The sequence below is a fragment of the Camarhynchus parvulus genome, chromosome 3, assembly GCF_901933205.1.
Source record: "Camarhynchus parvulus chromosome 3, STF_HiC, whole genome shotgun sequence".
Taxonomy (NCBI): domain Eukaryota; kingdom Metazoa; phylum Chordata; class Aves; order Passeriformes; family Thraupidae; genus Camarhynchus; species Camarhynchus parvulus.
The window spans coordinates 31,838,563-31,863,618 of record NC_044573.1 but is presented as its reverse complement, the minus strand read 5'-3'; the positions used below and the strand labels follow the sequence as shown (position 1 = coordinate 31,863,618).

At 39.7% G+C, this 25,056-nt stretch overlaps 1 protein-coding gene across 2 annotated transcripts in view; it reads left to right on the top strand.

The window, feature by feature from the left end:
- The first annotated feature begins 627 nt into the window (after positions 1-627).
- AKT3 (AKT serine/threonine kinase 3) overlaps positions 628-25,056 on the top strand; it is a 152,780-nt gene continuing 128,351 nt past the window's right edge. Inside the window, exons 1-2 of one of the 2 annotated variants that reach the window (XM_030946131.1) lie at positions 628-786; positions 13,244-13,398. In XM_030946131.1, the coding sequence (XP_030801991.1) occupies positions 13,353-13,398 (46 nt within the window). In that variant the 5' untranslated portion in view covers positions 628-786; positions 13,244-13,352. Of the gene's footprint in view, positions 1,097-13,243; positions 13,399-25,056 lie in introns of both variants that reach the window. The other variant, XM_030946130.1, reaches the window with a different exon arrangement.

The window sequence follows — 25,056 nt, the reverse complement described above, 5'->3', positions numbered from 1 at the left end:
GGGAGCGCCGGTGTACGCTTTCTTTAGGTGTTTGTTTACCCGCCGGGGTAAGGCGAAGCCTGCAGAAAATTTAGCAATACTGGGTCTGGCGCATCCACTAAACACTTCAACGAGGGATGAATTACGGCTTCCTGCGGCGTAACTGGTAGTTCTATTCCTGGAGGAGTTTGCAGAGCCAAGTGGACCGCTCCGGGTACCAGGGCAAACTCGGGGCGGGGGGCTGCGTAACCGCAGAGTGCGAGAACAAAGGGAGCTAACCCCGGGACACGCACACGGGGCTGGCGAGGGGCCGTGATGCCGAGAGGAGAGACCCAGGCGCGGCGCGCCGCAGCGCCGGCAAACGCCGCTGCCTGCATCCATCCATCTTCTCGCTCCCACCCGCGGCCCGGCGGCGGGACGGGACACGCCGCTCCGCTCGGCTCCCGCCCCTGCCTGCCAGCCGGGCGGGCGGGCGGGCTGCCTCGCCTCCCCCGGCCTCCCTCCTCCCTCCGCCGCTCCCTCCTCCTCCTCCTCCTCCTCCTCCTCCTCCTCCCTGCCTGCCGCCGCCCCCCCCACCCTCACCTCAGCCGCCCCCCTCTGTCTGGCTCCCCCCGCGCTGTCTGGCGGCCCCCCCGTCCCCGCCGCGCTTCTCGCGAGAGCCGGGGATGCCGCCGCCGCCGCCGCCACCGCCGCGGAGGGGGAGACACTCAGGGGGAGCCGGTGACGTCGGGAGTTTTCCTGAAAGTCAATAACGAGCCCGGCGGAGGCGGCGGGAGGAGCCGAGAGCGGGGCCCGGGCGGCTCCGGGGTGAGTGCGCCGGGGGGGAGCCGCCGCCGCCGCCGCCCTCCTGACCCCGCGCATCGATGTCGCGGCCGCGCTGCCCGCCCGGGCGCCTCCCTGCGTAGCGGGGCGCGCAGCTCCATGTAGCCGCCGCCGCCGCCAGCGCCCTGGGGCCGGAGCCGCCTCCTCCCGCCCCCGCGGAGACACCGGCCGCCAGGGACCGCCGAGCCCGGCGGGGGACAGGGGAGGAGGCAGCGGCGCCCTCCCTCCCCTTTCCCCGAAGCCGCCGCCGCCCTCGGGCTCCGCAGCAGCGCCCGCGGCGCCGCCGCCTCTGCAGGTACGGGGCGGGAGGGGCCGGGCGGCGGCGGGGGCGCTCGGGCGGCGGCGGGGGCGCTCGGGGAGGGGATGCGGGGCGGCGGCGTGGCGGGGCCGGGGCGGCGGGGGAGCGTGGGGCGGGCGCACCCGTGGCCTAGCGCCGGCGGCGGGGCGGGAGCGAGGCGGAGGGGGGGGGGTCGCCCCGCCGGGGGTGCGGGGCCGGGGTGGGGAAGGGCGGGGCGGGGGGCGTTTCGGAGGGGAGAGTTATATAACGGGGGAGGGGGGGCGGCAGGGGCAGGGCAGGGCGTGCGCCCCGGGGGCGCTGGATGCGCGGGGCCGGCGGTTCCCACGCGGCGGCGGCGGCGGCCCCTCCCCGCCTCCCCTCCCTGCGTCCGTGCGGCGGGCGCCGGTGCCGGGTCTAGCGCGGGATTTTATCCGCTGGGAACTTGTGTGCGTGTGCGCGAGCGTGCCCGGGTGTGTGCGCGTGTGTGCCCGCGCAGCCCCCGCGCCAGGAATAGCTCCGCGCCCCGCGGGCCGCCGGCGGCAGCGCCTCGCACAAGGGATGGGGATGGTGATGATGCTGCCGCCGCCGGCTCTGGCTGCAAGTAAACAAACCGGCCCCCCCGCCAGCCCCCGCCCGCCCCGGCCATCATGGAGGCCGCGGCCCACATGCAAAAGTTGATACGCAGCCGGCTGCCCTGGGTGACCGGCGGCGGCCCCGGGCCGGGCCCGCGGCGGGGTCTGCCCGGGCCGGGTCCCGGCAGGTGCCGCCGCGGGGCGGGCCGGGCCGGGCGGGAACCCCCCGTGCCCGTCCCGGTGCGAGCGGCGGCGGGCTCTGCCTGGCAGGGGGTCAGCGCGGCGCCCCTCGGCAGCGAGATCGCAGCGCTATATATTGTAGTTTAAATGCAAATGATCGTGATGTAACGAGCACTACCGGGCTTATAGGCTGCGGGGTTGCTTTGTATGGGCACCGCTTCTTAGTTTACTTCTGTATGGGAATCCAAGAGGAGTGAAATAGCCAGGACTGTTTCACGTTCTCCCATGATACGTTGATTAAGTGTTAAAAAAAAGAGAAATCTTATTTTCCTGCGGGTGGAAAGGATAAACAATTTAATCTCTCTTGACCTTTATTCTAGTTTTGCTTTTTTCTTTGATGTAGTTATTAGTTGAATGGCTCCTTGTATATATCTACATCATCTCATAAATTTTATGGAAATGTGTCCCAGTTTCTGTTTAAGGGTTTTATTACAAAAATTATGATGTGTCTGATACCTGCACTGCCAACTTTTTTCAGTACTGAAGAAACATAGAGCAGTCTCTCCTGCTAGTGTTTGTTTAGATCTTGGTAAAACTTTGCTAAACATGGTTCCCGGCATCTTGCACATAGAGGGCTTTACTTCTCAAGGCGAGAAGCATGCAGATAAGTAGACCTTAACTTATGACAAGTAACATTTTAAACATGATCTCCTGTTTCTGCCGGCTGATCTATAGGCAAGATCTGCTTGTTTACAGGAATATGGAAAGAGAGTACATGAGGCAGAGAAGGAAGCTTATTTTGGCTTTCTAAGTAAGTGTACTACTTAAGTTTGTAGGACTATTTCATTTTGCTGTTTTGATTTTTATTTTTATTTTGATAGGAGCCTATAAGTGAACCCCAATATCTTTAATTGGATTGGATTACTAATTATAGTCCATGTGGATATATTTTGGTTGGATGCAGCCAGTAAGTCAAGTTCAAATAAGGGCCAAAGAAAAACCTCAGAGATAAGACATCTCTGTTTCCTAGAAGGCTATGTGTATTGTTTGAATAACTTTTTTTAGTCTGATGTGAGTGCATGGTATGTGTGTAAACACAGAAAATATTAACAAGACTGTCTTGTTTTAGACAGTTTATTCTGTGCTGCATTGCTCTAACCAGGTTTGAATGGATTCAGTAATCTCCTTGGTTTCATAAATAGGTTCACAGGTAGTATTTCAGTGCTCTACTCCTTCATTTGTTCTACAATTTGGGGGCAGCTTATGTGTTTTTGAGCAAAATGCTGCTATTCTAGGGGAAGTAGGTGAGAACTGGGACAGTTTCTAGTTTTAACTTTGCCCCAGTTGAAATAGATACAATTATAAGGATTGGATAGCATTGTTATTTACTAGAAATTGTTGTCTGTTTGACATTGGAACAAATGCTTTGTGGAAGGGAAAACACTCTGATGTGTTCTTTTAAGTCTGTCTCAGAACCACTTAGTAGGACTTTGCAGTTGTTTGTAATCCAAGCTTCTGTTTGCAAGACGCTGACCAGAAACTGTATCTTGACTTCCTAGTGCATTTTGCAACAGCATATATCTGAAGTTTCTATTATAACAAAAAGATCCTTCAGACTCCTTGGAATTTGCCTAACACCCAGTGATTGTGTGCTCTTTCACTTTCTGGGTGCACGTTTTCCCAGTTTAAAGAGACCTACTGAATAATAAATTCTATGCCCAAGAAGTATTATTTGCTAAATGGCTTCAAAGCACTCAATTGTTTTGGAAATTATGACCCATTACTGGAGTGGATTGTGTTAAAATGCGTTTGAAGTTTCTGTGCTGTTCTGAGAATGAAGATGATACAGTTTCTTGTAACTTTGTGCTCACAGTTTCACTTTGTGCTGTTGATGCAACAGGTGATGTGGACTTGGCAACATGGTAGCCTAGCTTTCCTTCAGTTTTGAAACAGAGACCCAGTATTTGGCAGCTTTCATGGCTTGGGCATGCTGGTTACTTTAGTCCACACTGGAGACGGCAAGAGCATGGACATACACTGACTGAAAACTTCATGTGCCATACTTCCATTTTGACATGGATAATGCATAAATGAATTGATTTCCTGAAAGTAACACAATTGTGTGAAATTGTGTGAAAGTGACACACCATGCTGTAACAGCATGTTTTGTAGGGGGTTTGGTCATGTATATAACAAAAGTCTTCTGTTCGCTTATTTCCAACTAATAAAATAAACATTCTGTTCAAAATGTGCAATACTCCCCTTGTGAACTACAGTAGCAATTCAAAAAGAGGGAATAGTTAAATGTGATCATTTATGAGCTTTGTTTAAGTTAAAAGGTTGCTTTTATTTCCAGTATTTGTATGAACTTTACAACCCACTCCTTTTTGAAGTACTGTCTTTTATAAGAAAAATTGCCAACTTAAGTGCCCTTTCAAATGATTCTAGAGTATTAGATCAATTTTTGTGCTATCTCAGATTGTCATTCTGTTAGGATAGGCCCAATAAGAATACCATGGAAGAGGCAGGAGGTGCTTTCTAGCACAACATGTAGCTCAGGAAGTTTTGCATTGCTTGTGAGGAAAGGTGTGGTTTCAGCGAGAAACTTGCTTGCCGACCAACGTGTTTTCTTTTTGCTGTACGGAAGAAACTTCCCCAGGATCACAGGGTCTTCTTGGTAAATAAATGTGTTGCACAAGTTACTCTTCTTGGCAACAAGTTGTTGTGGTATAGAAAAGATTACTTTCTAAAGATAAGTTACACAATAGCTGGAAAAGCTGATTCAAGCTGTTTAAAAATTAATGTTAAAGACTAAGAAACAACAAAAACAACAAAAACACCAGAAACAAACACCAAAAGCCCCCCAAAATCCCAACCCAACCCAAAACCTACCAGCAAATACTAAAACATTGAATGTGAAAGTTAACTTTTTGGTTTTTTTTTTCTTAGCATAAAATTAATCTTTAAAGTTTTGGTTTATACATTTATCTTAGGTAATTGTATGAACAACATTCTGGACTCCCTGTAAGAGTTTATAAGTGAAACTTATTTAGGCAAATCACTAGTATGTCCTAATAGAAAAACTGCAAAAAAAAAATCCAAGGGTATTGTAGGTGATTAGTTGGTGTTTTATCCTTGTTCCATGACTTTAGGTCAGTAAGTATGGGCATTTATGATGCATGCCAAGGATTCAAAACAGATTGCTTTTTCCTTTATTAATTAAAGATATTGTTCAGGTGTAGTTGGAAGATGTAGCAAAGTTAATACTCCCCAAAAATCCCCGAAGACTTAATAACATTAAATGTTTCAGTCAAGGAGAGTAAGCATATTGGGCTTTTGTATGTGAAGGTGCTTACTTTTGCTCAATTTAAATGGTTCTTTGATTTTTGATGCTGTTTGTGTCAACACTTATTATGCTTAGCATAAATAATATATGTTGAAGCCATCTTGACCAATCTTCTTCTTCCACATATTTCTATGTGAGTGTCTGAGTGTGAGTCATACTAATCAAAAATAGCACTAAGAACACATTGTTGCCCTGTGATTTTTTTTCCTCTGTAATATCCTCACTAAATAACAGTAGTGATTTTAAAATTATCTTTAAGAATTCAACTGGGACCTCAATATTTCGTGTGCATGTCTGAATGACTTGACAGCATGGTTTGTCAAACTTTCCTGCATTGTCCACGTGACAAAGTTGTTTGAATGTCTCCTAAAGTAGGAGCAGACCCTGCTTCAGCTTTAAATCAACGAAGATCTTACCACTGCCTTTTTGTAGGTGTGGAATGTCAGTGCCTAACAGTCAACAGCTTCTTGTACAGCTGGTTTAACACCACAGAATTAATGCAGTGGTTGTCGGTTGAGTCTCAGCAATCCTGCAAAAAGTTTCTACCAACACACATTTATTTTTCCCCTAAGTATTCATTGTGTTTCTTGAGATATGTAATTGTTGCAGCTTGCCTCATGAGCTTTTATTGTAATTATTATGTCCTTCTTAAATGTGTTGATACACTTTGAGACAGAGAATTAAGGTTGTACACGTGAGTTTCATGTAACATTTTCATATAACATTTGCCAAAGACCTTCAGCTAGTGAGCTCTGCAGCTCTGTGTAAGTTAGGGTTGTAGAGAACTCCTCTGTCCTTAGGAAATCCAGGTCTCAGGCTGGTGAGAATAATGCATTTTGAGTGTGAACAGGAAGATCCAAAGGTTTTAGGTTACAAGTTGATTATGTTCCAGTCATGTTGCAGTGTCAGGATTTGACAGTAAGTTCAGCAGTGTTTGGTGCTCTGTAGAAAGGAATCACAAAGTTCATTCCTATTACAAGACAATTCAGAATTTGATTTGTTCAATGTAGACATAGCAAATAAAACCTGCTGTGTAAAAGTTTAAAAGAAAGCTATTTGTATGCATGTCACTGAACTTTTCTCATCTTTTATATTAATTGTTTGAGAACCCTTTCTTTTTCTCAGTACTTTCTTGTTACTCATGAGTAGTTCGTGTATTTCTGGTTTTTATTCAGTGCTGTGCTTGCTCTTTTATGCACAATACAGAGTTGTGCTGCAGAAAAGTTACCATCACAGAAACAATTAAATACATGAGTTTAATGAAACTTTGATTTGTCTCTCTTGAAAGGTATCTTTTAAAATCTCTGCTAGAATGACTAGGAATTTCCAGATTCTTTGAACTTTTGAAAATTAGGTTAGTTTTTTTCCCCTGAGTCTGCTAGACATAGAGAAGTAATTTTAGTTTGTTTTAAAGATATGGAAGTTATGTTTATTTTTTTCTTCATTGTTTGACTATTTTCTAAACTATATTTTTAAAGAGCAAAGGAACTTTGTCTCTAAAAGGCAAGGATTAGTATTCCTACATTAATCCATGGCAAATTAAACTTATTACATATGTTTTGAAGGATTGAGTGAAGTAACATTGTCATAGTTGTGATACTCAGCCTAGCTAATCCTTGATATGACTTTTTCTGAGTCTCAAAACTTTCCCAAGATCATTGGCTCAGTAACTTTTTTTGAACATAATATTAGCCCTCCCCTCATCTTTTCTACTTGAAATATATTCTTTGGTTACATTTCAGACATACACTCTAGTAAGTTTTATCTCTATTGCTTCTGTCTGTTTTTCAGTTATTGTTTTATGTGATTTGAGTGGGACAAAAAAGGATTACAAGCATTTTTGTCAATAAACACAAGGCAAAACAATGGGTTGTTAATGTTTCACATGGGATTCTAAAGAAACAATTTAGTTACATTTAGAAACTTCCTTTATACCTTGGTAAACAAAGGCAAGGGTGGCTTTGTTCACCTTGCTTTAATTATACCTTTGTCCCTTAAAATAACTTGCTTTGTCATTGTAATAGGAAATAAAATACAGAAGGATGGTTTCTTTCCTTATAAACTTAATCAGTTGCAGAATCTAAATAAAACATCTAACTTGTATGTTAATATTTCAGTGTGCCTGCATTCTCCTAACTAGGCTTATCTAAGCATATATTAGTTATGTGAAGCTTTTTGACATACTGAAAGTGAAAATAGAATGCTGCAAATATTAAGCATACACGTAAGCATGCATTAGAATGAGCTATTTATGTTTTCTAAAGTGTGTTGGTTTTCCTTACCACAAGCTGTAGGCAGTGCCAGTTTCCTATCGTGTCCTTCATTATTCCAAATCAAAACTTACAAAGTAAAGTTGTTACAAGTAAATTTCTAATAGCAATTTTCTTAAAGTTCATTGAGGCTTTTAGGATGAAATGTGGTTTAAAAAGTATTTACAATGCCTATCATGGAGATATCTTTGGATTTTTAAAATTAGTTTTAAAAACTGTAAATATGTCTACTTGCAAAGTATTTAAGGTATCTTTCAGAATTTTGATCATATGTACATGAAGTTTACCATTTTTTAAATTTAGGATCTATTTTCTTTAAATAATATTTTTGTTAATTTCTTAATTTCTTAGTCTTGTCAAATCAGTTCCTATTTTTTGTTGGTTTGATATTGTGGGGTTTTTTTGGTTTTTTTTCAATTTTTAATTAACATAATAAGTTGGACAAATACTATGTGCCTAGAGGTTCCTTTTTCCTCAGTCTAAATTGTGGTAGTATTTAATGAGTCAGTATAACCAGAATTCCAGAATAGGTAGTTTATAAAAGCATGTATAAATACTTCATACTCTTTAGATAAAGCACTCACCTGAATGTGATTCTTCCATTAACAATATACTCTAATCTAATTTAGCAAGTTTTGTAGCAATCTCTGTTCTGTCACATAGTCTTTTATGTAATTTTTGATTATGTGCAATATATCCTCTAATTGTTTGGCCAGCTTTGCTAGGGGAGGAGGATATACATGTGTTTTTCATATAAATAAAGCTTGGATTTCAGCTTCCATTCCTAAAGATAACTCTGGTTTTAGTTTAGAGTCTTGACATTTTGAATTTCTTGCTCTGGGAGTGCAACCTGCTTTGGAAACAGTTACAGCCTGCTCAGCTGTTTGGGAGGAATCAAACTCAAATTTGAGGAGACCTCTTAATAGCTTGATCTGCTACAAAGAAAAAAGGCCCTCAAAGCAACGAAACAAAGGTGTGTGATGGAAGCCACTGAGAACTGCTTTTTTGGGGATGTGTGTATTGTGTGCATGCACAAAATAATTCAGTTACTTTTCTGAAAAATAAGGAGATAGAGATTATGAGATTTGGCTCTGATTACATGGGGGACCAAAGAATCTCAGTGAGTCAGACAAGGGGAATCAGAAGGGTTCACTTACTGTTCTTTTCTCCCCAAACATTTTACTAAACTTTTAAAAAGGGAAAATGGTAGTACTCATTTATTATGAGAACAAGGTTGGATGCTTCGCTGAGTTGATAATGGTAGAAGAAGTTGTGGGGATCATTTCTGGAAGCATTGAACTTGATTCTCTGGTATTCTCTCTGGTAACTTTAGTTGGTAAATGTGAGAGTTTCTGTTTTTTCTCAGCTCCAAAATTGTTGAAAGTAGAAGCCTTTGTTTATGAAAGTTCTTACAACCGAGAACTGAATCATACAATTTACGCTGAATTTATGGGTGCTGTCTTCTTTACTCAGCTGTCTCTTGTCATGGGGAGAATGGGAAGATGCCCAGATTTCAAAGGAGTCTTGTCTGTTCTTATGCATCTCAATGATAATTCACTTGCACGTAGTGGTTGTTAAGTGTAGACCTGAAACACAGCTCTTAGCTCTTCTGCTTGGAAGGGATTTCTTTCCTTCTCACTATTCACCAGGTCTCTGTAGGTAGCTGACTGCTGTGATGGGCATGAGAGCCTCCTTTAATTTAAAAACAGGAGCTGGGGAAAAGCTGGCTTTCTACTGAATGGTCCATTGCTCATTTTAATTGTTGATTTCATAGTTCCCATATGGTAGCATCATGACGTAAGATGGTTCTTCTCTATATTGCTGATATTCCTTAAGTTCAAGATGAAAGCTGAAAAAGTGTTGGCTAGTTTTTACCATGGCTCAGGGAAACCATGAACCTTGGCATAGGGATCTAGAACTCTGTTGGTTGTAGTAGTCTCTGGTTAATCTTTGGTCAGAAAGTTGCCTTTGAAACCTTTACAGCTAGGAGGAGCTTAAAAGTACTAGATAATTGTTTTATCTCACACTACAAAAGTGGCTTAATAACTTCCTGAAGAAAAAAGGAAAAGTTGTGCATTTTTTATGAGATAAAACCCCCAGCAGATGTTTGCATAGAGTCATAGAATCATTTAGGCAGGAAAAGATCTTTCCAACTGCTAACCTAATACTGCCAAGTCTACCATGAAACTGTGTCCCTAAATTCTTCACATCACTGATTGTAACCGAGTAAATTTTTACACCTCCATTGTAAAGTATGTCGACAGTGAGTTCTTGTACGTATTGTGCATACACATGACTATCTGATCCTGTCTGCAGAATACACACAATATATTGTTGGAAAAATATCTTCCAAGTTTGATACAAAGATACAAAAAATTGGGGGAAAAAAAAAAGTAAATCTAATGTGTTCTCTAGTTGCTGGAAAATATGTAAGAACAAGTCAGGTTCTTCCCTGTAGGAAACAGCTGCAATGCAAAACATTGTCAAATTCAGTCCTAACATATTTTCATCCTATTTCTGGGTTCATCCTACATAGCAGTAAGGTAAACTGTAAAAATTACTGCATACTGGCTGCTGAAACTTCAAGTGCATTGGGAGAGCAGAGCTGATTGCTAACAAGTATTTAAATTCTATGCCAGATGTGCAGAATAAACATTTCTGTAGCTTTTCTTGATGTAGCTGAACTTTAGATGAAATGCCATTTTCATGTGAGAATTTTTGTTTTATGTGTTTCAGACAACTCCTTTACATCTATACACAATTATTTATTACATCTTTAGGAAAGGCTTTTGTATGACTATTTTTCACTATAAGGCCAGTTTTGGTCACAGTAAGAAGTAGTTCTCAAAATCTGCTCTTCTGGAGCATTGTTGAATGACTCCTAGAGTAAAGGAGTACGGCTTTTAGAAAGGCTCAAAGGCATTTAATAAGGGATAATATTACAGATGCTTACAAATGGCTTCTTGCAAGCGTAGTGTGCACATATAACCTTTATTTTCATTAGCTTTTTAATGCTTTGATTTATCTCCTTCAGCTTCCTATGTAATTCAGCTTGACTTTTAATTACCCAGTAATGGAGCAATCAATACAACCATAGAACTGTTGGTAATTTTAAGGTTGTTTCTGGTAATACTGTGAAGCTAAACTGGGGATAGTGCAGTTAATTTTATCACCATATTTATGTGATTTTTGTATTTTGGGGATTTTGTTCAGAATTTAGTAAAGCAGTACATGTGATGGGTGGGATGCAAGCCTACAGACACACTTGAGTTTGTTTCAGGCACTGTGACATGAAAGTCGGTCATAGATCAGATTTTGATTGTGTAACACTAACTTTTTTGTAATCAGTGGGTAAATAGGGAGCTTCAAGCATGAATTCATTCATAAATCATGGGCTGATTGATCAGTCTGTGGGCAAAGATTATTGCTACTTAGTACGGAAGTTAATTTCTTATAGCTGTGTCTTTACCAATAAGAATAAATCATTGCAATGTTCAGAAGTGCACACCAAAAATGGAAAGTTCATTAAATTTGCCAAAAGGGTAAAATATATTGCAGAATATGCCAGCCCAAGGTAAATACTGAGTGTTACATTGCTTCTTGTGTTTTTATAGCTGGGAAAAAAACCAAACAACTGTGATTACTTTGAAAGAATGCAATGAAAGTCTTGTAGAAAACTGAACTTAAGTTGGGTATTTGGAAATTGACGTGCTTACACTTTTTTCCCAGAACAGCTGCTCTTAGGTCACAGTTGTTTGACACCCACCTCTGGGCTTTGTAAAGATTTACATGTTTGTAATAAGAGCTGATGCTGTGCTGCAGTGATCCAGAACGGGGGAACAGCAGCCTGCTTTCAGGCACGTGTCTTAATCTGTCAGATCTCTTTTCATGCACAGCTGATAGACTAGCTTATCTCGTTTAAAGCATGCAAACAAAAGTTCTGAAAATGTCTGACCCAGAAATTCTCTCTTACATTAGTAAGGTGCAGGATGTGGAAATGCCTGCTTTGGTTATTTCTGCTGTACTGGCTTGCGTATAATATGATGCCTAAGCAGCTAAAGTTAGATCAATTAACATCACTAAAGCATTCTCATGTCCTTCCAAAATGTACATAACATTTTCTTTTAGCTCTTATGAAAGCTTAATCAGGGTGTGTTTCTATAGACCCTGTTGTGTGGTGTCCTGCTGCACACAACAGGGTGTGATGCCAATGCCAAAGGCTGTGTGTCACCTGAGCAGGTCTCACTGCCATATCTGCCAGTGCCATGGGGATGTCTCAGGGGCACAGTAGTCAATATCATTTCAACTTAACAGTTTTAATGAGTTTAACATTGTGATTTTTACTTTTATGCGGCCAAAATACTGAGTGTTTTAAAAAAAAATAGTTTAGTGAAAGCAAGACTTAAATGAGCATATTGGAGTGTTTCTGTAAAATTGGGTTGTGCTGTATTTTTGTTGCATAGCACCTGAAAAAGTACTCATGCCAAGTTTTATTTTGCATGTTACACTATTCTTTCAGAAGTGGCCTTCCATGTAGTTGCTGTGTCATGCGAATACACATATTCAAATGATAAATAAGAAATAATCTGTATGTCTATAATGGTTCTGGTTTTAGTTTGTACTTGATTGTATTAAAAAAAACTGATTTCCGAGTGCTTTCTTCATTCATTTGTTGCACAGATTGCTTCTAGCCCAGTCAGATTTGTTTCTTTCCTGTTTATATTTGTTGGTCAGTCTACTAAATGGATGTGCATGGGCTGCATTTGACACACTAAACTTGTGTGGGGGTTCCTGTTTGGTGCCACCACTGTGTACATGTGTGCTCCTGTGCAGAGCTGTGCAAGGGTGTTCCTCCACCATCAGAGAAATCCCATTTCTTGGCTTCCCACACTTTTCTGGATGAGCATTATCTGAATGCTTCTATTTATTTTGAAGGCTGGAGGGGAAAGGCAGTTTGCTGGCAAAAGGAAACATCTCCTGGCCTCTGGCTTCTCTTCTTATTTAATTGTAGTGCTGTTTATCTCCTCTTCACATCTGTTAGGTACTTTGGTAGTGAGGTGGTCAAAAGAGAGGGTTGTGGCTTCTGAGAGTGGTATGTCCTGTTCCAGGACTAACTTCCCTTCTCTGCCCTGCAGGCTGAGGTTTGTAGGGAAAAGAGCACTCTTGTCACTGCCTGGCTTAAAGCTTTGAAAGAATGTGCACTCCTTCTTTTTATAAACTGAACATTTGGGGGTGGTTTTGGTTAATTTATTTACGAAGTTGTCTTTCTGTTTGTGTACTTGGAGATGATGCTGTTTTTGAAAAACTCTTGTATGTTCAGGGTTTGTATTGGCTATAATAAAATTATAGCGGAAGTGGCAAAGATGTAACCTGCATTCCATTTTCTTACACTCTCAATATGATAGGTAGCCATAATTGTCCTCTGCATGGTATCTGACAGCTGTGGGAGCAGGGAAAGCTCCTGTGTGTTCAGAGTTGGGTTTTTGAAGCAGGACCGACAGCCTTTCATTTAACAGCATCCTGTGCATTAGTACAAGAGAATTCTGCTGTGTGCCTTTTATAAAAGTGCCATATGACTTAAATTTTAACACATTCTGCTGCTTTTTAGTATTGTAGTGTTCATGGAAAATGTGCTGTAAGACTAGAAACATGATTGTGTTATACAGTTAATTAAAAATAAAGGCAGATTTTTAATATGAGCTCAGTCAGTGAAATACATCAACAAAGACTTTTTTGTTGGCTGTCAAGTGAGAAAAACAGAAAAGACTCAAATTCTTTCTCTAATATTTCCTTCCAGTCTGACTCATCAGTAGAAATTGTGAAGAGCTGCAGAAGAGAAGCCAAACAGACAAGCTGATAACTCAAAGAAATACTCGTTTGAGTTTGGGGTTCGGAGTGGAGTCATCATGAGCGATGTTACCATTGTGAAGGAAGGCTGGGTACAGAAGAGGGGTAAGTTCTACCTTGGCATGGAAAGTGCTTTCTGATGTCTCCTACACTGTGTGCAATGGTATTAATGGTTACATGGATGAATGTTCTTGATTTATCTTCTGGTCTGGAGCAAGCTAGTCTGACCATTTGGTCAGATTCAGGCCTTGTTGGTACTGATATGTAATCCTCAGCAGTGCCTCTGTTTGTGGGGGTAGCTGGCAGTGCAGAGGAAGTTGGACTCAGTCATTCCCACTTCACCCTGGACCTTGTTGCTGCTGCTGCTGTTACCTATGCATCAGAATAAGCTGCCTGTTGTAGCAGCTGGAAGAGGCAGTAATAGAGGTGTGCACTCAGGTTTGCCTGGAAGCTGCTGCAGATGTGATACTTTGTGGGAAATTCCCTAGATGCCAAAATCATTCAGTGTGGCTCAGCTTGTATTACAGATGCAAGTAGTCCCAGTAAAATCAACATAATAATTGCATAAAACTCAACATATACCTAATTACTTAGCAGACCTGGAAGCCATATGATTAAAGAATATGTTCTTAACTATAAGCCAGTATAAATTAGGATTTTCTGTTATGTTTGAATTCCTGTGAATTATTGAAATGTCTCTTTAAAATGTTTCACCATGTGATTTGCAAATTTGGGGAGGTTGCTGTATGTTCAGCTTTGAATGTGAAACCTCTAGAAATATCTGGCATTCATATCATGTGATGAACTTTGGATGAAATCTTCCATGCTTCATGCTGCTCTGCTTTAGGTTGTGGTTGCACACATGATTATTTTCAAAAGAATATAACCTCTCTCACAGAGAAGGGGTGATCTGGATTTTAGGGTGATTTATGCCATGAGTTTCTGTGATCCTAGCCCAGAAAGATCAGACTGCAATAGTGGGAACAAAATTACCCTTTAATTTAGAAAGAAATGCTTTGCTTCAATAGCAGTGTGTGAAGACAAAGATCATTATTAGCTTTGTTATTGCAGATTGACATTAAATGTCAGGGAAGGCAAGATAATGAGGGAAAAAGTTTATTATTCTTCTATTATTCCTGCATAAATTGTATTTCAGGAAGCATTATGGGTATTGTAAATGAAAATTAGCTAAACCATGTTAAGCTTAAGGCCTACTTCCTATTTTGGAGTATATACCTGTATTAGAACAAATAATATTTTACATGACAGGAAGTATTTAAATTTTGAAATTATTTTTCCTTTCTACCTTGTTGTTGGTTACTCAATTTGGAGATCTGATTTCCTTTTTTGATTATTTAATATAAGTTTCTTTCAAATGTATTTGAATTCTTAGGATGCTCCAAATAATTTTCTCTTACGTGACATCAGTTCCTTCAGGTAATATTGCTCATTCTTATTACAACTGCTGTCAACTCTGTGAGCACTTGATATGCATATATTAATTACTGGGATCCAGAAATGGACACTGAAATTCAATGTCTTACTTAATATTTGAAATTCTGAAATGTTAAATAAAGGTTTTTCTTCTTACCCTGTTTTACTATCAATTAATTGAAGAAAAATTGTTGACACCAAGTTCACATTTTGAGGTCAGTTTTGTTAGTAATTGTTTTCTTTTCCAATTAAAGACAATTCATGGCATGCATTTTTCTTTATAATGAATAACTTTGAATTTATGGTTGGTTTTTCTTTTCTTCTTGCTATATATAACTGTGTAGGTTTAAGTGGAAATTTTTTAAATTGCATCTAATATTGTCCTTAATTTTCTTTGCCTGACTTGTTCTGGTTGTTGATGAGTTAAAGTGTTTCTTTTGTTTGTTTCTGAAAACAAAAGGAAAAGCACGGTAGTGTTTCACAATGCTAAGAATTCATAAGCATTTTATTCAGTGGTCATACATTTCATGTAATTACCACTTTTACTCTGACCTTGCTCTGGAGCGAGAAAATCAAAGTTGCTAAGTGCATTTCTTAAATTTTACCAAGAAAAAGTATCCAGCTTTAATCTATATTCTGAGAATACGCTTGGTAAACACTTTGGCAGCTAAATATTCTCTGTCCGTGTAAAGAAGCATTGTGGGATTGGGTAAAGCTGTCTTGCTTCCACAAGTGATCATTCTGTTACAGTTTGGAAGTGAATTCTTTAATCATCAACACTTGATAAGCATTGGCTCAGTTCACAGGCTGGTTTTGGAAGGTACAAGCCATGTTCTCCTGGAGAAGGGTGAGTGTGGGATCTCTTCTCCAGGCAGACACTGAATGAATTCCAGCCCCAGTTATTGGTCCTTTGGACAGCTCCGAGCAAAGTGTATGGTGCAGCACACATTTCTGAGACTCCAGGCTGAATTTTTCTAGAAATAAACATTGTAAACCCTTCCTGCTGGGAACTTAGGGGCTTGGGCTGCTTCACTTGACTGATGTGTTTTTGTTATGCTGAGTTACTTGGCCGTGTGACTATAGCCCTGGACCTCTTAAAATTGTCCCCTTCAGCAGTCAGTATGGTTTGTGATACAAGGAAAGGGAAAAAAATCCAACTTCTTATTGTGATTCACAGCCCAGTCAGGAGTATGAGGATGACTTGAAGGTATTGGGATGAAAAACGGTTTTGAGGATCTGTCTAATGAGATGGGCCATTACAAAGGCGAGTTAGCCAAACTCAATGTAGAAATGAGAGGGGAGGACTAAAAATAGAGCTGGGAATCACTCTCTGAATTGAGACTCTGCTAGAGAGAGGCTAGGGAAGACAGGGTATGTTAGGGCACCATGAATGGCTGTGAAATGCAGTGAAAAGATGTTTGCTTTATTATTATTCTTAGTGCTGTATCCATGTCAGTAATAGAGGGCTGAGGGCTATATGTCTGTGAGGTTTTAAGCCTGCTGTTGAGCACTGAAGCCATGCAGCCTCACATCCAATTCTTCAGAGACCTATTTTTCTGTGTCTGCTTAAATTAGGCACCCATTAAAGTATTAATGTTTTACTCAAAGTCAAGAAATGGCAGGATTAAGTTTTTTTGAGACTGATCATACTTGGGCTTAGAGTAGTCTTTAGGAGAAGCAGTTTCAGTGTGTTGAGAGTAGATGATACTGTGGAAGAATAAGCTGTTGTATATGAAAGGCAAAACGAGCAGAGATGACAAGCTGGAGGTGAGAACTTTAGACAATAGAAGACACAAGACCCAGGGAGAAGCAATGCCTGAGAAGCTTGGGGAACCTTGGGACCCAGGTGAAAGGAGACCCTGAAGCAGAGACTGGGTGTGCCTGAACAAGTAAAGCAGCCCAGCAAGAGCAGCTTTGGAGAACGAAGTAATTGCTGATGGGGACTCGATGCCTATCTTCACTTAGTGCATTTGTAAAGTGAAGAGGGTGTTAATTTGGCCTGGCTTCTGTCTGCTTCTGTGCCCCTTTGGCAGTGGTGATGCTCCTGGAGTACATGGTGTGGCTTTGAGTTTCATCTGAAAGGAACCAGGTTTGTGCACTGTGGGACTGCTTCAAGCAGCAGATGAAAGTGCATTAACTAGGGTGGTGGGAGGATTTGCTGCAAAAGCACTTTCCTTATCTGAACCGAGGTACTGATTCAGATCCCTGTGAGACACCAGAACCTGAACAGGTGGAGAGCCAGCAGAGCAGTCTCCTTAGAGAGGAGTCTCTGCTCAGGAGAGAGAGGAGTGGGAATGTGTTTTGTAAGAATGGCTTTATGGTGATAACTTCCTGTCTTAGATCCAGGGACAAGGACCAAGAAGCTCATGGCCTCGGTCCACGTGAGGCTGCAAAGATATTTTTGCAGTTCACTAGCTCAGTGAGGATAATTTTTGTTTCTTGCAATGTTCTCCAGTTATACCTGTAGCCAGATAAGGAGAGAGATGCACTGTCTTCCTTTATGGATTTACTTTTTAGATGACACTGACATTTTTCCTTGTAATGCATACAGATGAAAGGGAAGCAGTTTTGACTAAAAACCTTAAATAGAGTGACCTGAACCTTGTTGCTGATACACAGAAATTAAATATTTGACATTATTGCAGTTAGTGTAAGCACTCTGCAGTAATTGCTGAAATGACTTTGACATTTTGGATTTGCAGAGGACAGTGTTTTGCAGAGCATCTTTAAATTTATGTAAAAGTTAGTATCCTTAATTTTACTTAACGTGGTTTTACTGTATTTACTAAATTAAATTTAATGATTTGCAGAGAGGGATACGTGTTTATTTTATCAGTTTGGAAACAGATTTTTTTTACATTATGAACATGCCTAGTGTGATTAGGATTTTATCATTAAAAAAGTGAGTTTTATGCATATAATTCATGTGGTATTTTTTCTTTAAAGCCAAAGTTTTCTGAGTTGTAGACTTGACCTTGTCTATGGTCTATAATAGTCACAACAATTAGATTTAAGAATCTTTCATAACTATGCTTAATTGCAACCTAATTTCTTTATATATAACCTGTGCACAGAATTTCAATTAATTTAAACATATGAAAAGAGTTAAGAGTCTCTGTTACCATGTTATTGAAAGATCATTAGGGACAAAGGAAGAATTGACACAGATGCTAACTTTTTAAAGGACCCAGTTTTAAATTTAACATGTCAGCTAACTTTGTGTTTAATTGAAAGAGCAAGGCTTTGGTTTTGATGAGGATATACCTAGTGTGTAAGGCACAGCACATGGCTAAATCATTGTTTAAAGTCAAAGCAATGTGTTGTCAGTTTAAGTTAGTGCCTGTGTTGCCACACTTCGATGCCTGACCTCTGTTTGGGCTTTCTGCTGGTGTGGTGCGTTGGGTGATGCAGCTTGCCATGGCAATCTCCACATGGCTTGCATGGTACAGGGACCAGCATTCCAATTTTGTTGAGAGGGAACCAGAGTCCAAAATTGTTGTGGCTTAACTGTAATCAATTAAGAAGTTTGATGTAATGAGATGGTGGTAAAAAAACAGATGTCATGAAGCTTCCCTGTAATGAGATTGTCCTGTAAATAGTGTATCATTGAAATACTGTAATAAGATTTTTCACTCAATGTTATTCTTTTTTTTTCTTCTTCTTTTCTAAAATACCTTTCATAACTTCTTAGTATCTAAAACTGAAGTAGTGTTAGTATTTCTAAACTCATACAGTTCATAGAATGTGTTTGATTTACTGTGATGAGATTCACTCAGCTCTGCTCTGTTTTCATTTTTGAGATTCAGGACATTATGCAGGTATCATGGGATTTTGAGAAATAACTGTGTGGAAAATATTTACTATTGTTATATCTTCTATCAAGAAGAATAAATAGCATAGTGGAATAAATCTATTGTTCCAAATAGTAATAGAATTGTTGTTTAAAGTACAAATTATTTATAGTCTTAGGGTAACATGCCTTCTCCCTCCTCCCTCTGGCTCAATCCAGAAAACAAACTGTATTATTTCATGTAGTGGACATTGGGTTTTACAGTTGAACCAAGACCAAACAGATGTTAATTTTGGAAATACACTCTGGAGATTGAGGTCATGTGGTATGTTTGTGGCTTCTTTTGCCTCTGTTTTGTTGGGGTGGTTTTTTTTTTTTTTTTTTTTTTGGTATGTTTTTTTAATGGGGGCATAAATGCCTTGATTGGAAAATTAATCTCAGAAGTTATGGTATTAATTGAGTGTTATTCACAACCTGTCAGAAATCTTGTTTGCAGATTGTCTGAATTATTTGAGCAATTTAGCACACCTCTAACGAAGACAAATTTAAATAGACTATGTTGAACATCTGCTACATAAAGTAGAAGAAATCGAAATTATTTTTTTCTAATTGTCTTAGCAAATAGTAGTTTAAGGTAAAGTCTTGATTGATAACTTGAAACTAAATAAGCCTTTCATATTGTAGTTGTTCTACTGTAATTCTATCTAATTAATTCAAAATGTGAAGTTCCAACAAAATATATAATTTAAAAGAGGCAGTTTCATGTGGACCAAAGGGAGGAAAAATGGCAGTGTGACGTTTCTTATATCCTTATATGGTAGCTATATATATTTTTTTTAAATTCCCAGATAGTTAAGAGATTGCTGTATCTTGCACTCTGTAGAAATGGATTTACATAAATCTGTAAAGTTGCTTGCAGTCAGCACTCTTTGGGGGTTATTGTTTGTTTGTATGTTTTTATTGTTGGGCTTTTGTTGTTTTTGGTTTTTGATTATTTGAGTGTTTTTTGGTTTTTCCCCCCCACATATGCTATGAGCAGATTTATGTATTTAGGTGCTGTTTTCCTGCAACTACCCCACTGGGAGAGGAGCCTCTGAGCCCTTTCTCTGTCCCACTCACTTTGTAGCTGACTACCCAGATCTTCCTTTTGGAATAATGATAACCTTTTTATCCATACTTTTCCTTGAAGAGGATCAGAACCATATGAAAATCTTAAACTTGATGTAACTAGGATGAGGTGCTCTCTTTGCTAAATAATCTTATTACAGATACTTTTTAGGTAGTGCAGAGCTGAGTGTAATTTTTGCAACTCTTCTACTTGTATTATTACCAGTTTCTGTTCTTAAAGACAGTTTGCAATAGAAGTTGAAGCATGAAATGCAAAGTATTTTAAACAGTCTCAAGATTATCCTTGTTGCAATATCCTTGTTGAATGCCAGTTTAGATAGATGTGCATGGTTGATTAATTTTTAAATTTTTTAGAATTGTTTTTATTTCATTGTAACTATAATAGAGACAGTTACCAGTTTTTAAATGGCTGTACAGTTTTGATTCTCATCAATAAAAATGAAGCTCTCATACATGGAGCTGTATATTGTAGATGATAGTGGCGAAAATTCTGTTTGTTTTCCCTGCAGTTGCTTGTAAGGCATATTTCTGGTGCTTATCACTTTGGGCTTAAAGCTTTTGCATATCTTGAGTATTGTCGTAGAAAAGTGCTTTTGCTACTCCTGACAGCAAGAGGTTGCTTGTTCCACAGGAAGCTACTTGGGCAACGGGTGTTTTGGAGTATTCTGGACCCAGTGGCCTTTCATGTTCTTGTACGTCTGTTCCATTTCCTGTGTGATGGATACTGCCTGGTTGCTCACGTTCTGAAGGTTTTCTCCATTCATGCTGCTTTCTCTTATTCACACTACTTAGTTATGCATGAAGCAAGGATAAACATTTTCTGTTGCAGGGATTAGGGAAGCGAGATGTTAACAATTCATTGCCCTTTTCCTGCTCACAACTCTTTTGGCCTGGCAGTACTGCTCGGCCGGCCAATGTCCAAGGGATGCTGTTGGGGAAGAATTTGAGAAACCATTTGGCAAAGACATATTTTCTGCTTATTAAAACCTCTACTTTTTACTTGAAGCTTAAATAGTCATGCTGTATAATACCTTTGGCATACTGTAATACATTGGTTACGCTTGAATTTCCTTTGTGTTTGTGTTACTTTTACGTTGTTTTTGTAAGGATAATATGCTTGCAATACCAGAACTTCTGATACCTTGTAAAAATCATCCTCTCTCAATATACCTACGTGCCAGTCCCAACAAATCTCCCAAGGCTTGGTGGTTTATTTTATTTAAGAAGCAGTCTGTGTACCTGTTCTTCTCACCTCAGCTAGGTCAATCAGCTTATGCCTCTGTGGGAACCACTTCTTTAATGCTGCCCCTGCTGTAATCGTCAAAAACATTATTGAGGTCAGCAGCTGTGACTTGAAACTAGGTTCTGAAAAACTTGTAGGACTGGACTAAGAACTCAGAGTTTTAGGGCATGAGACAAATGAGACTGCAGATTGAGATATTGAAAATAAGCTTTTTTTCAATAAAGAAACTTTAGGGAGAACACCAGGGAAGGAGGTTTTATAACCACTCAGTGCTGTCTTGGTTGTCTTTTGTTTTCTGAGAGGAACTGTTGACCCTTCATGAGCATCTCTACAAATTGTAGACAAAATGAGAGGCTTTTTTCCATTAAAACATGGAAAGATGCTGGAAGTGAGTGGGATCTGTTCAATCTTTTGAGTTCTTGAGAGCAGTTTAATCTAAATTGCAGGCACAACATTGTTGCTTATTTCCAACAGCACAGACCTTAACTTGCACTGGGAGGGATTCCTCTTCCCAGGGTAGGACTCCATCAGCATAATAGGGGCAGATCTGTTGAGGCATGCTTAGATTTTGGTTCAAGCTACATGTGAATGTTTCTAGAGCTTTGCTTTGGATGCACTGTCATGTCTGTTCTTATGGACTTGGGGGGCCCTTGGCAGTGGGAATGGATAAGTGGTGGTCACAGTGTAAGCCACAGCTTGTAGTAGCTGTTAATTGGGAGATTCCTTCAGATGTATACTCCTTAACTGTAATGTTAGTGTACCTCCAGTCTCATTTTTTCCAGTGCTCTTTAATACTATCTCTGACTAGTACTACTTACTCTTACTCTATCTTTCAGCTAGTCTACATTGCTATTGGTTCCTTCTCTTGCAATTCAGGGCTTTGTTAGCTTACTTTATATAAACCTAAGTACATTTCTTTGTAATCAGATCATTGCAACTGACGTCTTATTTACTGGAAATTCTTAGTTTATAGTTTACTTTCTAACCAAGTGCTTTCTTAAAAGCTGATAGGAAGATAGGAAATGAATGTGTAGATGCCAGAACACTGATAAGAAAACACACTTTTTTTTTCTAGATCTTCTAGATCTTAAGAAGATCACTTACAAATTGATGACTGTCTTGACTTCGGGAGTAGTCTTCTCAAAAATACTGAATTACAATATGGTGGCATATTAACTGTGTAAAATTAGAAAGTTTCCAGTTTCATTAGTTGTTACCATTTTTGCATAGAAATTCCAAATTGTGTAATCCTCAGTTATTTACATTTGAACAGCTGAAATGCAAAAAAAAAAAAATTAGTGTAATTTAATTTTACAAATTAAAAATTTCAACTTACACATGAATATTTTAAATGAATTTTTGTTGTAAATATTGTATTTAAGATCCCTTTGGATGGTTTTCAATCTCAGGATCTTATACTTTTCATTAATACCATGCGCATAAGATAGTCTTTTATCAACATTGCCACAATAAGAAAGTTACTGTAACCAGAGCAATCTTCACTTATAGCTAATTAGGCTGAGGTACTGAGAACCACACCACCAGCAAGAGATTTGAGGGCTACTGGATACAAAAGCCCTGTGATTTTGGTTGTGATAAATTTATGGACAACCTAGTTCATAGTGAAGGAAGACATATAAGATGGTAAATTATATAAAAAACTAGGCCAGTAGTACCTTAAATTTGGCACTCAGTGTTGTGGAAACCTGAATTTGTCCAAGTCACAGTTTCCCTCAGATAAAGCTGAAATAGTATTGTTACTACTCAGAGACTTCCTGTATGTGAATGTGTTTATCTTTGTGAAACTCTAAACACCTTACATTACAATATTCAGGCTTTTAAAAATAAAATTTTATATAATTGAAATATAATTTTTGTATAGGAAGCAAAATCAATGTAATAGTTGAAATTTAGTCTGAATGAGAAGAAGTGGATTTTTTTGTCTTTATTTATCCTGACACGTTGCAGAGGAAGATGTAAAATCTGTTAGGTCGTACAAAGAGACAACTTTTTAAAGAAAATGAAAAATCTTAACGTTAGTTCTTCTGTTAGGTGTCTTCCAGAGAGACTGGAGGAAACCCTTGAAAAATGATCCTTGGGAGAATGTAATCTGTAGGAACGTGACAGCATCTCTGCCTATGCTTGCACACTTTTGATCTCATGAAACTGCAGATGGATTAGTGGTATAACTTTTACACCCATAAAATTTCCTTCAAAGTAGTGTGCTTCTATATAGCATCTTTTGCTTTACTTTGAGGCTGGTATTCACTCTGTTTTGAACTTTGTTGGCTTTTTTAATATAGTGCCAGTTTATGCATGCTGACTAATACATTGGAAACTTTTCTGAACAACTTTATTCTTATCTTGAGAAACAGCAGCAGCTACTATATTTTAATTAGAAGCTTGCAAACTTGCCCCTGATGCTCTTCCATGTTTACTTGAAACTTAAGTGGAAGCTGTTGCTGAAATGGGGGAAGTGTCATGTCCTTCCCTAGCTTGGTTGTGTTGGCACTTGTGCTCATAATGGTGACATGGTGAATCATGCCAGGAAATTTATCTGGCTGAAAATGAATCTATTTTTATTGTCCTAACTAACTTTCAGATGGATCATTTCCCTGACCTGACTCACCATGGAGCTGCACAAACAGCAGAGCTGGCAAACACAGGAATGGGAGAGCGGCCACGTGGAGGGGCAGGACAGCTCCCTGCTAGGGGCAGCCCCCACCTTTGCAAGAGTGAATTGGGTACAGAACTGCACCTAAAACTTATATTGTCACTGCCACAGGACTGTGGCGCAACTAGTTTGTATTTCAAGATGGTTTTCTTTGAAATTTGTGTTTAGAAAAGAACCATTGATTTATTTTGTCCTAGTCCTAAATGCGATGGAATTAAAAAATGCCCCCAGGAGGGTTAGCTAATTCCTATTCCTGTGTGTTTATAGATTTTAAACAAACAGAAACTTTTCACAGAAGAGTGGCTTGGCTAATGTCTGGAACATTGTGGTTCCTTAATCTAAATAATAGAGTAGCTTTGTAATCCTCTTGTGTTTATAGCTTGAAAGGTGTTTAAAAAGCGTATTTTAACCAAAAAACCTCTCAAAGTTTATGATAGACAGGTACTCTTCTGAGGTTAGTGAGTTGTTGGCTTCTAGGTATTATTGCAGATTAAAATGATACTTGATGGTTGTCTGAGTTCAGAATATTCATAGTGTGTTGGTGGACAATCAATGAAACTTCAGATAATGTTAATTTGTGAGTCTTGAGTTTTCTTGTAGATTTTCTGCTACATTAGGTCAAATCCTTATAAAGTAGGTTTTGTCCGAATGTCATTCTTTGCAATGAATACCTGTTTCTGGGTTTGCTTGGTTATATAACAAAGTTTGGAGAAGGATCACGTTCTTTGATTTCAACTTACACATGAATATTTTAAATGAATTTTTGTTGTAAATATTATATTTAACATCCCTTTGGATGAATTTCAATCTCAAGGTCTTATAGTTCTAATTTATACCATGTGCACAGGATTTTATGTGAAACTGCTGTTGGCACAAAGAGGCTTATGTAGAGATAATGAACATTTCCCTTTTCAGCTGTCCTTGCTCCAGAGGTGACGGGGACTTGCTGTTATTTGCAGCTCTGTGAACCACCATGCTGATATTAGATGAAATTGAAAACTTCCTTGGCAAATGAAACAAACTAAGAGTCAAAACCCCCAAATGACACCAAACCAGCTGGTTTTAGGGATTTTTTCAAATACCTTGTGTTCCCCTACACCCTCTCCAGGATGAGGATCCAAGAAGTTAGCTGCAGATATTATTTAGTCTGCAAATGGACAGCTGGGGAAACAGTTATAGCATGTTATTTGTGGTGTATAATAGCTGTGTCATACTTAGCAATGTATTTGTCTGAGGTGTTTTTTGTGCCAGCTTCCTCCATATCCTTATAGTCATTAATAGATAATCACACAGACGTTGAGTGCATTGGTGGTGAGGTTTTAAAGGATCTGCTGTAGATAGGTAATAATAACAATACTACAAATAATAATATTAATACATTATTACTATTTTTTACTATAGTTATCCCCCTCCTTCAATAGTAAAAACTTGACCCACACAAATAAGGTCACATTCTAAAAAATTCTAACATTAATAGGTTTTTTGGGTTTTTTT